Raw genomic sequence first — 18,707 nt, 5'->3', positions numbered from 1 at the left:
GCGGCAGAAATAGTGCCGTCAGTCACTTCATTTCCAGCTGTGTCCAATTGACTCTGTACTACTTTGAGGAAACCACAAGAGTATCAGGTCCTTGTGTGGGTTTCTAGCTCCTAAAGCTGTAGCAGTTCACCTTTAGCTGGAATCCGTTAAAGCTTGGAGCTTTTCAAGTAGGTCAGGTTCCCTATCTGGTTTTTAACAGTAAGTTTGTTAGATCATCAAAACATAAGGCAAGAGTATTTAAAATCTATCAGATTGTATGATCAATGCCTCAGTAGACCCTGAGACCCTAATTTTTCTCGATGCCTACCCAGACACCATTAGATTCGGATGAACCTGGAGGACCAGGAAAGGGCTTCGTTAATGATGCAAGGCATTATAACCTATAGGTACAGCGTAACGCCCTTCGGGCTAAAAAATATAGGCAGCTACGCCTAGTTAACAAAATGTCTGAAAACGAATAGGAAAAACAATGTAAGTTTGTAATAATGATATGTTGACTAAGTCCCTGTGCGCAGAGGACAATTTTAGTTCATTTAAAGGAAACACTTGCAATCTTGAGGAAATGCAGTACTAAGTTTAGCCCAGAGAAATGTGCCTTCGGGGTTGGCACAGGCGAGTCCCTCGACGTCGCGGCATAAAATCAAAGTATTAAAAGCAAGGCTATCAGGGGTATCATGATCGAGAATAGTGTGGAGACCGTGCAAAGACTAATAAGACAAATGGCTACCTTGGGTCAATTCTTCTCTTCGCTCAAAAGGGAAAAGGGCTTCACGTGGACCCCGAGATGTCAGCGAGTCTTAGAAGAATTATAGCCATATCCGCCAAGCCCGCCTCTGCTTCATACCCTGTTGGCAAATGAAAAACGAGAAACAACACTTGTTCGAATTGTCACGCAAAAGCAAAGGATAAAAAAGTACTACAATAGGAGGACCAACCTCTGATATTTCGGAGTCGGGGACTTTGTTCTACGAAAAGTCATCCTCGATACCACTACTAAGGTACAATTTTATCCTTCTGTCCATTTGAGTTTGAATCTAACCTATTACAGATATCTGGATGAACGACATACGACCTAGGAGGCATCATTTCCTACACAAAGGCCCTAGTTTTAAAACATGTGTTGCACTCTTTTTCCCTTAGACCAGATTTTATCCCAAATGGGTTTTACCAGCAAGGTTTTTAACAAGGCAACAATTATATGCTACCTAAGGAAAACTCAACAGTATCCGAGGGTGCTTTTCAATCAACCTTACATACTGGGGGGCATCACCCTTGGAGGCTAAATTTTTTTAAAAATACTTCACGCCTAAGAGGACCTCGATTGAAGAACATTGTAATGGGGCCAAACGGTCAAATGAACCGTGTCCAAATAGAATAGTCGAGCCCCAACAGCAAAACATATACACATATATCGACTATTTGAAGAAGCATTCTGGTTATATAAAAAACGCTTGGTATCTCAAAGAAGTTTACTATCATACGAGCTCTACACTTACAATCTTACAGAAAGCGGTTCAAGGTCCAAAGCACCCCAAAATACCTGGGGACTGTCATTGACAACCAACACATCCGAGCCATTGAAAATTCGGACTCATAAGACCTCAAAGAGGCATCCCCTTAAAACTAAGGCCAAGGCCAATATACTCGGGGATTAACTTTTCGAACAAGTTCGGATCAGTTACTGGGAAACGAGTCTAAGTAACGTACCCGAAGGCTATAGCAACACTAAAGACTACAGTCATATAAAGTCTACGACCAAAATAACGTGGTTTAGAGTCGTCCTACTTCCGCTATAAATTAACGGCCTTCAACTATGGAAAAACTGGTTAAATCAGGATACTCTCGGCAAAAGCAGAATATGAAGGGCTTCGATAAATTTAGCCCCCGAAAAATCTAAGGGCTTCGATAAATTAGCTCTCAAATGGTCCAAAGGCTTCGATAACACCAACCTTCGGAAAAACCTTAAGAGGTATTCGATTATGCCTACACAAACGAAATGACTACTATGGTTCCGATACGCCGAGCTTTCAAAAAACCCAACGGGTACAAAAACACATGCTAAGGCATAACTAAAATTTCACTAAGTCTTTTAGCCGAAATGAGGGAAAAATTACATAGCCATTTTAAAGGCCGGAATATCCCAACTTAAAGAGCCTAAGGGACAATCTTAAAAGAGCCTAAGGGCCAATATATAAGAGCCCAAGGGCTAACTTCGAAAGGCTTAAGGGCCAAAAAGTTATAGTTCGAGACTCTGCTCTCCCTTCAATCCGAATCCAAGGTTCACAATATCCCGAGCTTAAATCGGATCGATTTAAATTTAGCTCGAAGATTATTATATCTATCGATAGAGATCTAAGGGTTTATAATACCCCGAACCCCAAACTAATCCTCGGACTAATCATTTAAACGAAGTCTTCCATAAATAAAGACAATGTTAAATCCATCACAAACCAAAGACAAGATGAAAAGTTCCCCTCGTATTTCCAAAAGATGATTACAGGAGATCTATACACAAAGGAGGCTTGCAAAGAAACAAAATAAAGTAATCTAAAACTACTCAGGGGTCACATCCTTGGCAGTCGCATCTTCAGGAGTCGCATCTTCGAGAGCCTCTTCCTCGGGGACTTCATCCCTGTCTCCTCCACTCTTAGAGCCACTGGTTGAATCATCTTCATTGGAAAGCAAAGCGAAAGCCTTTTCTTCCAAAATCTTTGCCGCTTCAATATCGGCTGAAAGATCAAAGTCACGAGTATGTACCTCCTCAAGGGTCATCCTTCGGGAGTGTCGCCTAGCATGATCAAGGGTACTTGATAACTTAGCCTCCGCCGCAGAAGAGATCTCATTTGCCTGAGCATTAGCTACTTCGTAATCGGATTGATACGAAGTCATAATTGCTGCAACATCAGATTTGGCCTTGGCCAGCTCAGCATCAAATTTGGCTTTAAGCTCCTAGATATCGAGGCCCCGAGCTAGGCTCTCCTCCTTTACACCTCGAAGCTGGCATTCGAGAGAAGCTAAATGCTCTCTTAAAGTTTCCTTCTCAGGGCGAGATTGTCTATACCTTGCCTCCACCCCAGGGTCTCAGCTTCTTTCATCTTAAGCTACTCCCGAAGCTACGCCTCCAAGTCAGCCTTCTGATGAAACTGCGAAATTAAAATGTTAGTCGCCAAACAAACAGGTACGTAATAGACCTTCAAGAGCTGTTTTTCCTTTCAGAGATTTCTTCAGCTCTAGAATGAGCCAAATCAACCACCACCGGCTCGATGGGCTTCGAAGGATCAACATTTTTCCTTTCACGGGTTACCAACAGGCAGTCGTCATCATCTTCTTCCTCCTATTCCCGAAGGTGTTGGGCTGTTTTCAGAGATAAGGCTGCTATATCGGCCTTAGGCCTTTGAGCCACAGTCTTCTTTGGCTTCGGGGGATTTTCATATGACTCTCTTCTTCTTTTTCTTTCTTTAGAAGGCTTCGGAACCTCCATCTCATCAGCCAGGGCTGGCCGCAAATCAACGACGTCTCCAAGACCTACATAAAACTGAGGTAAGTATCCCATGACAGAAGCACAAGAAAACAAACAAAAGAACTCACCATGGTTTATGGCCTCCTATCGACCCTTGGCCAGATCTCGCCAGCAACGCTCCAAATAAGAGGAGGCGGAGGCCAGCTGTCGGACCCATCCCTCGAGGTCCGGGACCCCACCAGGAAACCAAGCAACAGTTGCACCATCGTAAAATGGTTAGACCAATGAAAAATATAAAGCTAGGGAAAAGGAAAGAAAGCAGGATATAAACCTGCTACGAACTCACATTTTATGTTCCACTCCTGGGGAACGACATCCATTCAGCAAGAATCAGATAAAAGGTCCTGACTTGGACAAACCGGCTCATCTACCCACGATTTTGTCCTCATCAATACTAGAGAAGAGGGATTTTAAGGATCGACGTTGCAATTTTTTCAAACCCCCATGATAAAGTCAGGGCCTGTACAGTCCGATCAGATGATCGAGGGTAAAATACATCCCCTCGACTTGGCTCGAAAAGAACTTGATTAAGTAAACGAGCCGCCGGAAGGAGGGGTAGATCTGGCCGAGCATCACTCGGAATCATTGGCAAAAGTCAAGAATGACTGGATCTTTGGGACCCTGAGCCAGAATTGCAGGATCCAACATAAATAAGTAGGTATATACGCTCAAGTACCCCGCTTTATATATAGTGATGTCCTCATCGGAGGAAGGAATCACTATTTATTTATTATCCCATTTGCAATCATCCTTTACTTGCTTGAGCTCGGCCCCGGTCACCAGACAAACATATCGAGACATGGGCTCGCATCGGCCTGGTGTCGAAACAGGTCTCTCGATTTTGAAATCAGATGTTATTTCATATGGCGGGGGGATACACTCCTCGATACAAAGAGGCACTACCGATTTACCCTCGGTCGATCTAGAAGATGAAGAAGCCTTTTCTTTTTAGGAAACCGGCTTAGATGTTTTAGCCATCGCAATACGGAAGATCCAAGAAAATGAAGAGTGTTGATAGTGAAAAGAAGGGAGAGTTCAAGGAAATTGGAAAAGGCTAATGAGCCTTTGAAAAAAATATGAGAATAAAGTTTGAGAGGCTGTGAAATTTGTCTATTTATAGAGGTCATTTAGGTGTGCTGGGGAAGCCAAAAGGCCGACCGTTAGCCGCCACCAATTAATGATTTTGGAAATCGCACAAAAAGCAACTTTTTAGTCGCTTCAACCGCTAATGTCACGATATTGGCATCAAGAACAAGGCATCAAGGATTAATTCGTCAAAAAAATCATCAAGGGCAGCCTATAAGTTGAGTTCGAGCAGAATATCCACTCGATTACTAAGCCCAAGGTCTGTCAGAGTTTGAAGAGTTTCTCACTCTAGAACTGTGAAAAGGCCTAAGGGCTATCTTTATTGCAAGTTCGAGCAAATGCTCGCTCGATTGCAAAGCCCAAGGGCTACCTGGGTTGGGGAAATTTCTCACTCGGGGACTGCAAAAAGATCTAAGGATTAACTTTGTTCCGATATCTTGCTCTCACCTAACTCGGGCTCGAGAATCACGATGCGCCGAGTTCATATTTAAGCTCAGCTCGAGGATTAATGAGAATCTCGAGGGGCATTATATTGATCGATTAAAGACTTAAGGGTCTATTATATCCTAAGCTCAGTATTTGGGCTTGTCCCTGAAATCATATGATCGAGTCTTTTACAAATAAAGGTAGAATAAAATTCAGCACGGACCGAAGGGGATACAAAAGGATCTTTTTATACTTCTAAAAAATTATTACAAAGCATAACTACGGCACCCACGAAGGATACTTACACAGGAACAAAGAAGCGAAAAAAAAAGCCAAAGAACCTAATCCACTTTTAAGACCACAGCCTCAAGAGCATCGTCTTCGGAAGTCCTCTTCTCGGGTTGCACCATTTTTGATCTTTGGAAACGTTTAAATAGGGAAGAAGGACCTTGATAAATGTAATTATGTCTCTAACAGCCGAGATCAAGCATTCCGTCGAAGGTTCGGGCCACAATACGTTAAAAAGAGCAAGCAAAGGGGAATAACCAAAAGGGGTTGCAAGATGCACAAGCAACAATTCAAGAGTGTTCATCCTCGGAAATCTGTTCCGGTATGGGATGCAAAAGTTAGTAGGTGATAGTGCCACCTCATTCCATGGAAAGAAAAAGGAATGAAGCGTCGCACCAGGTTGAAGTTAAGAGAGATGAGCAGCAATGTAAAGTTCCCATATCTTATCGTTCGGGAAGGATTCAGTGCCTTTCTCTCGTTGTCTTGAGTCAAAGCTTTGGAAGAGAAAGCCTTGGCGTAATTGGTAAAGTCGCTGCCATGTGACCTTGTGGTCACAAATTTGAACCATAGAAATAGTTGATTAGAGGAAGAGATAAAAAGGGAGAAGGGTAAAAGTAGATGAAGAAGGAATGAGTGTAGGTTTTGTTCATACAAGCAGGCTCTTATTTATAGAAAGTCGACGACGGGACCGGCGGCGCAAGTGGCCGACAAAAGATAAAACGTACTTGATGTTTTGGGGAAGCATGCTGACATGACATTTCCGATCACTTCAAGCGCCTACGTCACATACATGACGTCATTACTAAGGACTTCGAGAACCTAAATCGTTTCACATCGTTTCGTATCATTTCATTCTAATAAACACGGGGACTATCTCTATACGGTCAGAATCGAGTAGCCCGATTTCAAAGTCTCAGATTGGGGCCATGGGTTCGAGTCCGAGCGACGAAGTGGGGGTCGGACCCGACTGAACCCGACTGAAGGACACACACCTCAAGAGAGCAGATCGGAGGCCTGTCAAGACCTACATCGAGGGTAATGCAATCTCGAAGACACTCAAGAAAGAGCGGGAATTTCTCAAGAACACATGGATCAGGGCATAAATTAAGGGATAAGATTTGTACGAAATGGTACATGTCCGTACTAGTTTGTTATACACCTGTACCAATAGAATTCTTTACCACAATTAGGAATGTACTTTATTGGGATTTTCTCCTCCTATATAAAGGAAATCCAATCATTTGTAAAAGCTACCTTATTTACTGCAATAGAATATTCTACTATGCTTTTCTTGTTTACCGTGCTCAACAATTGTTCTTCAGCTTTATTATTTTTACTTTACTGTTCATACTTTATTGCTCTTAGCTGACCTCCAGACCCCCAAGAGAATCAAGCTCGAGGTCCTTATTATTCTAGCAACAGTGATTTGGTTCATCAATTCTTATCAACGTAGCGTGTACTCTGCTGATTTTTATGTGATAAACCGTACCATAGGAAACAAAAGCGATAATCATCACATGTATAATATCTTGTAGCCTCTAACTTTTTACTGAGACAATATTATATGTGTCTTCATCTTTATATTTGGAGTTTTTACAATAAAACGCAGTTCGCATCTAACCAAATATATATATATATATATATATATATATATATATATATATATATTGTGCAACTCTTAGACAATGGTTTCATCTTAGTCTAATCTTTTTGACGTGGAATGTGTGTGTGCATGGTGCGTGAAATCCTACTAAAATTTTAACATATGTTAAATCTGAACCCATAATTTTAGAAGTACAATGAGTTCAGTATTAAATTAGTAAAGGACGAATCTACATTTAGTATAAATCATGAATTGGCCTTTATCTTCTTTGCTTATCACATATCGGTGAAATTCCATCTTTAAGTATTTGGAGTTAGAATGAAAAATACGTTTATACACCAAAACTCATCTTAGTATTCATGGATTTGAGTCTGATATATGTTAAAACTTCAAAGTTTAACATTTTCTCTTAAATATCTGGAATTTGTTTTAAATTGTACACAATTGTATAAAATCATAAGAATGACACTGCCAGTCTAGGGGATGTAGCTCAGATGCTAGAGCGCTCGCTTAGCATGCGAGTGGCACGGGTATCGATACCCCGCATCTCCATTCTACCTTTTTGCTTTGTCAAACGAATTTTCCTGCCTTTCGACCCAGTAATCTATATATGAGGTCATAGCATTTTAATGTTTTTAAAATGTAAATAAGCAACCCATGCAAGATCACACACCTTCATTATTATTACCAGTTTTACATTTTTTGTCGTGGCAATTGGAATGAAGGGATCGGTCAATCACTAAATGAACGGTCAAGATTTTCTTCTTTTATTTAAGACATGGTTTCTGGAAGCAATGTTGTTCAAATATATATGCTTTAATTCTAGTTACGTTAAGTCATAAAATTTCGTAGTTAAATTATTCCTTTAGGTAGGATTCAATTAGAATAAGAATAAAGCAAGCAAAGTGGAAGTGTCGCTCTGTTTTGGTTAGTTGTCTGGCGGCCGAAAGATAAACGTATTAGTAAGGAGAAGGAGAAAAGGAAACATATTTTGTTTCATTTACATATTTTGGACTAAACAAAAACACACACGAAGATATATTAGTACATTTTGTTTTCTTCATAAACTGGGTATATAAAGTGGCAAAAGAAACATTAGGCTAGGAGGACTAAAAGTAAGATGCAAATCACTTTAGAAATGAATTTGCTAATTATGCTGATCTTTTTTTTTTTTTTTTTTTTTTTTTTTTTTTTGCATATTGCATTTTGTACAGAACGTCTGATGGTATTGACTGTTGAGCATCGCTGCAGGTTTCTCCTCACTGTAGCTTTAGATTCTTGAGAAGCCTGTTCAATAAAAAAAGAAAATTAGGAAGAGTAGATCAACATTATTTAATTATTAAAAAGACTAATACTTTTTCTAATTGAAGAAAACTTTTTAACTAATGGCATAAGGCAGTGGAATATTATCAACTTGCGTTCAGAATTTCTGCCAACTGGATCAGAAATACCCCTTATTCCTCATGTTTTTGTCATCTTCTTACATTGCATCGCAGAGAAAAAGGGGGGGGGGAGCATGTATAGAAGATATATAGCCTACTTGTGGTAATTAAGAAATGCAAGATAATATGTTTTTTTATAATAAGCTAAATATGAATGTGACAGGCAAGACTTATTGCATGTGGATGTCCAAATCATCATCCTTCCAAGGAGACAGGATTGGATTTTGAAGAAAAAAGAGGCACCGACTTAAAAACATGCTGATACAGTGTAAAGATTTTTATAATATATATATATTAGTGAAATTAAACTTATGATAGCTTTAGCTGGTTAGTTAATATTTTTTCCAAGTTATACTATCAATTAAGGCTTATATTGAATTTTCTAAGCTAGGTAACCTAATTGTCTAAATATTTTTGTATTGACAGTGTATAACACTCAAACAAATGTAATCCGTGTAAACACTCCTGAAATCATCTTCTTGTGAAGAGACTAGAGTTGCTTAAAGGGTTATCAAGGAATGTAAGAAGCCAATAAAATATTTGGAGCATCATGTGGTGATAGAAAAAATTATGAAACTAGGGTGTTTTGTAGTATAATATATTGGTCCAAGATTAAGATGTATACATAGGACCATATGCATGTAATCTTAAGAAAGTAGGAATATTAGATTTCATGTTATCAGTTGGAAGCTCAATAGACGTTAAAAGGTAAAATTGCATCCTTCAGTAAGATATCTGCAAATCAAATACGTATAAGCATATACGTGAAGTTGACAGTTATGTCTTTCCTTAGACTATAGGTGTCTGATTTAATTCAATGAGGAAATCATGTTTAGCCTTAGGGACAGAGATTTTTCAGTACCTCTGTTCATTAGCATAAGCTCTGACATTGGTTTGAGCAGGCTTGTATTTGGGCAAAGGTACTTGGTCATTTTCTATTTGCATAATATCCTTGAGAAGCAGCTTATAGTGTCTCCTCACTTCCTCTGCTGATTTCCCTCCTACACTCCTCGCAATGTTATGCCAGCGATCCGGAGTATCCCTGTCATATAATGCCAACGCCTCCTCAAATCTCTTGTTTTGCTTTGTTGTCCATGAACCCATCACTGATAACTAATTTATTAAGTCAAAAAACAAAAATACTGAGATGACATGGGAAAGAGAATGCTAAACTCGCTCCTTATAAGCTGGAAGAGAAAGGTTTCGGATTCTTTTTCTTTGAGGGGATGTACACATATTCTGTAGTCAGAGGAGGAGGGAGAATATATAGAAAGGACATACTTACTTTTAATCAGATCTACTGCCTTTCTTGTCTTTTATAATATCCTCAGCAAGTGGATCACCTAGCTAAGGATTAGATTCCATAATTCCAATTCCACTGCCTAAGATAGTTGTGCAAAACCGATTAAATATTACTCCACTTGAAAATTTATACAGATATTCTTCTGCTCTTTCATTCTAAAAATGTTGCTTGATTTATTACATCAAATTTAATAATTTGTTATCCTTTAACTTGTACATCAGTTTCTGACCATGTGAGTACATGGTTTAACCAATATTATGGTCTTTGCCTGAATTAGTACCACAACAACAACGACCCTGTAAAATTCCACTAGTGGGGTCTGGGGAGGGTAGAGTACACGTACGCAGATTTTACCCCTACCCGGAGGGGTAGAGAGGCAGTTTCCGGGCCTGAATTAGTACCACGAGATCACAACGAAATTCCATCTTTCTATACAGCGAACATGTAATACATACACTCAAAGCAAAATGAAAGGGAAGTACGAACCAAAATGAACCAGACATCAATTATTGCAACCTCATTTGGTTTGACAAAATTTTCTTGACCGTGGTCAGATGAGAAATGGAAATTAAATTTGTTGCAAGTTACCTGGTACTTTTTAATGGATCTTGGTTAAGTAGGAACCTAATCAACGTCGTTCTGCACAATTACTAGTTGTGGTAAGACTAAATATCATCCATGTATAGTACCATTAATTTCAAAGTTGAGCAAATATCTTTTATGTTGACACACTACTTTTCCTGTTGATTGTATTTCCTGATCTCGTAAGCTAACCTTGACTAAAAAAATAAAGTTGATCCAAGAGAGTAGAAACTCAATATTCCACATCAAAACTTTATAGTAAAACGGGTCACGAGAGCACATTTAAGTTTACTAAATGCACTGACCTATTACAGAAACCATGATTATATGAAATCTCCGGGAATATGAATTTGGATGGTGCTACCAATTTTGGTGTTGTCTCTATTGTTACTGTTTCAGCTGTCCTGCCAGATATTCATGGTGTTGCAAATACGTTATTGCATCCACAACTTTGGCAGACACTAATGTTCAAACACAGGTATGTGAATAGACATGGTTGCATATCCAATGATAATATTAAAACCTTCAAGAAAAATGCACCTCAATGCAAGAGAAGAGTTGGGATAAATGATAATCTCGCTAAGTCAAAATTAAATTTGACTAAAGCGGATGATATAATTGTTGCGGTCATCTCCCAAATAAATCATGTGGCCAATGTGAGAGATTGGGTGATAGACTCTGGTGCTACTAGGCACATTTGTGCAAACAAAAATAATTTTTTGTCTTACACCTAAATTGAGGAAGGAGAAGAATTTATTTATCTTGGTCACCCAAGAACAACTCGCGTTCTTGGGAAGGAAAAAATCTTCTCAAACTCACATCTGGTAAAACTCTAGCATTGAGTGATGTATTGCATGTTCTTAATATCCAAACCAATTTGGTTTCTGTGAGGTTATTAGGAAATATTGGAGTAAAGGCTTTATTTGAAAATAATAAGGTCGTATTGACCAAAAATGATATTTTTGTGGGCAATGGATATTGTAACCATGGTTTATTTGTGCTTAATATTTTTGATACCGGCAATAAAAATGCATCTTCTTCTACTTATATGGTTGAGTCAATTTCTTTGTGGCACGCTAGACTAGGACATGTTAATGTCGCGTATATAAAGAAGCTGCAGTCGGTAGGATTAATATTTGGTTTAGACTCAAGTAATATTAATAAGTGTGAAATATATGCTGAAGCTAAAAGTACAGGAAAAACTTATTTTTCTATAAATAAAGAAACTGAATTGTTATCTTTAATTCACACTGATTTAGGCGATTTAAAGCAGACTATGATTAGAGGTGGTAAAAGATATTATGTGACTTTTATTGATGATTTTTCTAGATATACTAAGTTGTATTTGCTTAGAAATAAAGATGATGCATTTAATACTTTTATTTCTCATAAAACTGAGGTTGAAAATCAACTTAGTAGAAAAATCAAGAGAATTAGATCAGATAGAGGTGGAGAATATTTATCTTTAAATGAATTTTGTGAAAATAATGAAAGTATTCATGAAGTAACTCCGTCTTATTCACCTGAGTCAAATGGAGTAGCTGAAAGAAAAAATAGAACATTGAAAGAGATGATGAACTCTATGTTAGTTAGTTCTAATGCTCCTGATAATTTGTAGGGTAAAGCTATTTTATCTGCATGTCACTTACAAAATAGAATGCCACATAGAAAAACAGGTAAAACACCTTATGAATTGTGGAAGGGTTATAAACCTAATTTGAAATATTTAAAAGTGTGGGGGTGATTTTGTGACGACCCGACCGGTCGTCTTAAGAATTAACTCCCCGATCCCCTATTAACTGCTTTCCCCGTATTTATTTCTGCTAGTTTGAATTGCCAAGATGTTCGGTTTCGAGTTTCAGAGAGTTTTGGGATACTTAGTCCCTAAATGATAGCTTAAGTGTTGGAAATTTGACCGTAGTCAGAACAGTGTGAAGACGGTCTCGAAATAGAATTCCAATGGTTCCTTTAGCTCCGTTGGGTGATTTCGAGCTTAGGGGGGTGTTCGGATTGTGTTTTGGAGGTCCGTAGCTAATTTAGGCTTGAAATGACAAAAGTCGAATTTTGAAGTTACTGGTTCGATAGTGAGATTTTGATTCGAGGGTCGGAATGGAATTCCAGAAGTTGGAGTAGCTCCGTAGTGTTGAATGTGACGTGTGTGCAAAATTTCAGATCATTCGGACGAAGTTTGATAAACTTTTTGATCGAAAGCGTATTTTTAGAGTTTTGGAGTTCATAGGCTTGAATCCGTGGGTGATTCGTCATTTCGATGTTGTTTTAGGTGTTTTAAGGATTGGTATAAGTTTGGACAGTGGTATTAGACTTGTTTGTGTTTTTGGTTGAGGTCCTGGGGGCCTCGGGATGATTTCGGAAGGTTGTTGGAAGGATTGGGAGTTGTTGAGCACCTGAAGCTACTGATATTCTGTCATAACTGCACCTGCGGTTGGGTCCCGCAGGTGCGTAGCCGTAGAAGTGGCATTGTCATCGTAGAAGAGGAATTGGGCAGGAGCAGCAGGATCCGCAGATGTGGGAGATTTACCGCAGAAGCGGTACCGCATCTGCAAATGGGGAATCGTAGGTGCGGAGAAGGCTGAGTTAGTTATTGTTGTAGATGCGACAGGTTGATCGCAAAAGCGAGATTGCAAGTGCGGTCCCATGATCGCAGAAGCGGATTAGCTGGGCAGAAATATATAAATTCTTGCCTTCACAAATTTAGCCATTTTTCACCTTATTTCAAAAGGGAAGAAGCCTTGGGGAGCATTTTCAAGAGGGATTTTCAGAGGAGTTCATTGGGATTTGGGCAATTTGAAGTCGAGTACTCGTGGCAAGAGCGTGCTTTCAGATTGATTTGAGCTGGTTCAAGGTAAGTGGCTTGCCTAACCTTGTGTGGGGTACCTTCTCCTTAGAATTTGGTATTATTAATAATAGAAATGCCTTGTACGTGAGGTGACAAGTGCGTACTTGTGTTAATTGTTGGAAATCCGATTTTTATTAAGTAATTACTAGTATGTTTCCTTTCCTCTTTTTATTACTTGCACTATTAAGCCTGTTATTAGCTTAGGTAATCATGTTTAAGTAATATAATTATTTTATTTGCTCAAACTGCTTTACCAAAATTCTGTGCAGCATGCTAGGCTAGAATTACTTGTTTTCCTTAATATGAAATTTGACATTTCTGAATATTTTACTATTGTTGCTGTGTATTTACATTGGGACTACGGATGTGGGATTCCGGTAGATCCCCTCCCCCTTGTCTGTTACATTTTGTACTACGGATGTGGGATTCCGATAGACCCCCCTACACAGTTATATGAAACTACGGGACTGCACCTGGTAGATTCCCCCAGTATTGGGTATTTACATTTGGGACTACGAAACGGGATTCCGGTAGATCCCCGCACACTATGAGTTGGAATACGGGACGGTATCCTGGGAGACCCATTAGATATGTACATTTGGGACTACAGGACGGTATCCTGGGAGATCCTCGATTGTTATTTTGGTGCTGAGCTGTATTTCTTTCTGTGTTTACCTTGCCTCTGTAATAGTTGTTGCTGCCCTTTATATCTTGTGTTACTTTTACTGCTGTACTTATTTATATTGTTATGTTCTACACTGTCAAACTGTATATTTTATTTAACCTCAGTAGGGCCCTAACCTTCCTCGTCACTACCCGACTGAGGTTAGGCTTGGCACTTACTGAGTACCGTTGTGGTGTACTCATGCCTTTCTGCGCATGTTTTTCATGTGTAGATCCAGGTACTTCGACCCAGTCCTATCACTCTTGAGGCGAGGTGACTGTTCCAGAGACTTCGAGGTATATCTGCCGCGTCCGCAGACCAAGGAGTCCCTTTCTACTCTCCCTATTATATTAGCCCTTTTGCATTTCTTTTCTTTGTTAGATATTCTAGAGTTAGACACTGGTAGATATTCCAAGGCTTGTGGTTTTATGAGATTCCGGGTTTTGGGAAAATGCACTAGTTCTTGAGAGTTAATGTTGTGTATGCTAAGCGACACTTTTAAACGTTGTTTTATTACACTATTTCTATTTAAATTGTTTATCTTCCGCAAATTTGGTTTATCTTTCGTATTTTAGGCTTACCTAGTTGTAGAGACTAGGTGCCGTCACGATGGTTCACGGAGGGCGAACCAGGGTCGTGACAAGTTTGTATCAGAGCTCTAGGTTCATAGGAGTCATGAATCATAAGCCGGTTTATTAGAGTCTCGTTGATCGGTACGGAGACGTCTGTACTTATCTACGAGAGGCTATGTAACTGTTAGGAAAAATTCCACTTCATTTGATTTCCCTGTCGTTTGAGATTTTGACATAACAATTCTAAACTTCTGTCTTCTATTCTCTCACAGATGGTGAGTACACGCGCTACCCAAGATGATCAGGCACCTGCGCCACCTACTGCAGCCGTCAGAGGCCGAGGCCGGGGTAGAGGCCGAGGACGTGCACGTGGTGCAGCCAGAGTACCTGTATGAGCTGCCATCGAGGTACCACCAATAGTTCCAGCCAGAGTCCATGCACTTTATACGCCTACTACTAGTACCACTCCAGCACTTCAGGAGACTCTGGCATAGTTCATGAGCATGTACACCACTTTGGCTCAGGCAGGGTTACTTCCCCTCGCTACAGCTACATCTCAAGCCGGGGGAGGAGAACAGTCTCCTGCCTCCTGTACTCCTGAGTAGCTAGTGCATGTTGAGCAGGTCCCTGAGATTATTCCTATACAGCCTACGAGATCAGCCCGAGGATAGGGCAGTGGCTTCCGAGGATGAGCAGCTAAGGCTTGAGAGGTTCAAGAAGTACAAGCCTCATGTATTCAGTGGTCTAGCATCGGATGATGCTCTGGGATTTCTAGATGAGTGTTACCGTATTCTCCGTACCATGGGTATATCAGGATCGAGCGGGATTTCCTTCACTACTTTACAGCTTCGAGGAGCCGCCTATGAGTGGTGGCGCACCTATGTGTTAGACAGTTTGGATGAGGCTGCTTCACTGACTTGGACTCAGTTTCCAGATCTGTTCCTGAGAGAGTATGTTCCTCAAAGCCTCAGGGATGCATGACGCGCAGAGTTTGAGCATTTGCGCCAGGGTGATATGACTATCTCAGAGTATGTTGTCCGTTACACTAGTTTGGCTAGACATGAACCAGCCTTGGTTTCTACTGTTCGCGAGAGGGTTCGCCGGTTTATTGAGGGCCTTATTTCCAACATCAGGTCTAGCATGGATCCTGAGTTAGAGATGGATATTTCTTATCAGTAGGTGGTGAGCATTGCTAGGAGGATTGAGAGTATGCATGCGAGGGAGAGAGAGGAGAGGGAGGCCAAGAGGTCTCGAGAGTCGGGCCATTATTCTGGTGCCCGTGCCCTAGTTGCAGGTCGTCATGGTAGGGATTATATGAGTTGCTTTGTTCATTCAGCTCTTCCAGCAGTCAGTCGTATTCCAGCTCCTCTTAGGCCTTAGGAGCCTTATTATGCACCTCCGGTTTCTAGCGCGCCTCCTGAGCGGGGTGCTTTCAAAGGTTAGTCCAGCAGACCTGGCCTGAGCCAGTCACAACCGCCACGTCCTCCAAGAGATTTTTTTGAGTGTAGTGACACACGCCATATGGTGAGGAATTTCCCCAGACTTGGTAGGGGTGCACCTCCGCAGACTTCTCAGCCATAACGTGCCCGCCAGAGTTCTCAGGCTATGGTTACAGCTCTAGTTGCTACCCCACCTGCTAAGCCAGCTAGAGGTGGAGGTCGGGGAGGTAGAGGTCACCCTAGAGGGGGAGGCCAAGCCCAATACTATGTCCTTTCTGCCCGTACCGAGGCTGTTGCCTCCGATTCTGTCATCACAAGTATTATACTGGTTTGTCACAGATATGCAACGGTTCTATTCGATCAAAGCTCCCCTTACACTTATGTGTCTTCTTATTTTGCTCTGCATTTGGGTGTACCTCGGGATTCTTTGAGTTCCCCTATTTATGTTTCTATTCCTGTGGGAGATTCTCTTGTTGTGGACCGCATTTATCGGTCGTGTTTGGTTGCTCTTAGTGGTTTTGAGACCAGAGCCAATTTATTGTTGCTCAGAATGGTAGATTTTGATATTATCTTGGGCATGGGCTGGTTGTCGCCCCATTATGCTATTTTTGATTGTCACGCCAAAATCGTGACGCTGGCTATACCAGGTGTACCGCGTGTTGAGTGGAGAGGTACTTTAGATCACACTCCTAGTAGAGTTATTTCATTTCTTAAAGCTCAACGTATGGTTGAGAAGGGGTGTGACGCGCATTTAGCTTATGTGAGAGATGTCAGTATTGATACCCCTTAGTTGATTCGGTCCCAGTAGTACGAGATTTTTCTGATGTGCTTCCAGCTGATCTTCCGGGCATGCTGCCCGATAGAGATATTGATTTTGGCATTGATCTATTGCCGGACACTCAACCCATTTCTATTCCTCCGTATCGTATAGCTCCTCCTGAGTTGAAGGATCAGTTACAGGAATTGCTTGATAAGGTTTTATTTGGCCTAGTTTATTACCTTGGGGTGATCATGTCTTGTTTGTGAAAAAAAAGGATGGTTCTATGTGTATGTGTATTGATTATCACCAGTTGAACAAGGTAACGGTGAAGAATCGTTATCCTTTGCTTTGTATTGATGATCTGTTTGACTAGTTTCAGGGCACATGTGTGTTTTCTAAGATTGCCTTGCGCTCAGGTTACCATCAGTTGAAGATTCGGGAGCCAGATATCCTGAAGAGTGCTTTCAGGTAATAGTATGGTCATTACGAGTTTCTTGTTATGTCATTTAGGCTGAACAATGCCCCAACAACCTTTATGCATTTTATGCACAGTGTGTTCTGGCCATGTCTTGACTCATTTGTCATTGTCTTTATTGATGATATTCTCGTGTATTCCCGGAGTCGGGATGGTCATGAGCAGCACCTGAGGACAGTGCTTTAGACCTTGAGAGAAAAGAAGTTATATGCTAAGTTCTCGAAATGTGAGTTTTGGTTGGATTCCGTGTCATTCTTAGGCCATGTGGTGTCAAGTGATGGTATTTAGGTGGATTTGAAAAAAGTAGATGCCGTGCAGAGTTGGCCGTGACTGTCCTCAGCTATAGAGATCCGCAGTTTTCTTAGCTTGGCGGGTTATTATCGTTGTTTTGTTGAGGGGTTTTCATCGATTGTAGCCCCTATGACCAGACTGACCCAGAAGGGTGCTCCATTCCAGTGGACGGAGGAGTGTGAGGCGAGCTTTCAAAGCTCAAGACAGCTTTGACTAAAACCCCGATTTTGATATTGCCTACAGGTTTGGGGTCTTACACGGTCTATTGTGATGCCTCGAGGATTGGGCTTGGAGCGGTGTTAATGCAGGGCGGTAGGGTGATTACCTACGCGTCCAGATAGTTAAGGTACATGAGAAGAACTACCCTGTCCATTATCTAGAGTTAGTTGCCATTGTTCACGCCCTGAAGATCCGGCACCATTATTTGTACGGTGTGCCTTATGAGATTTATACTGATCATCAGAGCTTACAACACCTGTTCAAGCAAAATGATCTTAATTTGCGCCAGAGGAGGTGGTTGGAGTTGCTTAAGGACTATGATATCACTATTTTGTATCACCCAAGCAAGGCCAATGTGGTGGTCGATGCCTTGAGTTGTCGGGCAGAGAGTTTGGGGAGTTTGGCTTATTTACCAACATCGGAGAGACCTATGGCGATGGATGTTCAGGCATTAGCCAACCAGTTTGTGACATTGGATCTTTTGGAGCCTAGTCGGGTTCTAGCTTGCAGGGTTTCTCGGTCTTCCTTATTTGATCGTATCAGGGAGCGTCAGTATGATGACCCTCATTTGCTTGTCCTTAAGGACAAGGTTCATCATGGTGATGCCAGAGATGTGACTATTGGTGATGACGGGGTATTGAGGATGCAGGGTCGGATTTGTGTACCCAATGTTGATGGGCTTCGGGACTTGATTCTAGAAAAGGCCTGCAGTTCATGGTATTTTATCCATCCGGGTGCCGCGAAGATGTACCAGGATTTAAGACAGCACTATTGGTGGAGGAGGATGAAAAAAGATATAGTTGGGTTTGTAGCTCGGTGCCTCAATTGTCAGCAGGTGAAGCATGAGCACTAGAGACCGGGAGGGTTGCTTCAGTAGATAGAGATTCTAGAGTGGAAGTGGGAGCGGATCACCATGGACTTTGTAGTTGGGATCCCACGGACTTTGAGAAAGTTCGATGCTATTTGGGTGATTGTGGATCGGCTAACCAAGTCCGCACACTTCATTCCTGTGTGTACTACCTATTCTTCGGAGCGTCTAGCGGAGATTTATATCCGGGGAGATTGTTCATCTGCATGGTATTCCAGTTTCTATCATTTCAGATAGAGGTACTCAGTTCACATCACAGTTCTGGAGGGCCATTCACCATGAGTTGGGTACTCAGGTGGAGTTTAGTACACC

At 41.1% G+C, this 18,707-nt stretch overlaps 2 protein-coding genes across 2 annotated transcripts in view; one reads left to right on the top strand and one right to left on the bottom strand.

The window, feature by feature from the left end:
- Nucleotides 1-8,085: 8,085 nt before the first annotated feature.
- LOC104224170 (protein RADIALIS-like 5) lies at nt 8,086-9,565 on the bottom strand. Its single transcript, XM_009775755.2, has 2 exons — nt 9,228-9,565; nt 8,086-8,210 (listed from the first exon to the last, which is right to left on the bottom strand). The coding sequence occupies exons 1-2, from the start codon at nt 9,467-9,469 to the stop codon at nt 8,183-8,185; spliced, it is 270 nt and encodes an 89-aa protein (XP_009774057.1). The 5' UTR covers nt 9,470-9,565; the 3' UTR covers nt 8,086-8,182.
- Nucleotides 9,566-10,594: 1,029 nt separating this feature from the next.
- LOC138881126 (uncharacterized) overlaps nt 10,595-18,707 on the top strand; it is an 85,221-nt gene continuing 77,108 nt past the window's right edge. The window contains exons 1-3 of the mRNA XM_070161327.1: nt 10,595-10,728; nt 11,580-11,754; nt 11,869-11,926. Coding sequence (XP_070017428.1) covers nt 10,595-10,728; nt 11,580-11,754; nt 11,869-11,926 — 367 coding nt within the window. The remainder of the gene's footprint in view (nt 10,729-11,579; nt 11,755-11,868; nt 11,927-18,707) is intronic.

This window comes from Nicotiana sylvestris, chromosome 11 (assembly GCF_000393655.2).
Source record: "Nicotiana sylvestris chromosome 11, ASM39365v2, whole genome shotgun sequence".
In the NCBI taxonomy this organism is placed as follows: domain Eukaryota; kingdom Viridiplantae; phylum Streptophyta; class Magnoliopsida; order Solanales; family Solanaceae; genus Nicotiana; species Nicotiana sylvestris.
Note: the sequence above shows the minus strand (reverse complement) of the source record. Positions and strands in the feature narration are given on the sequence as shown.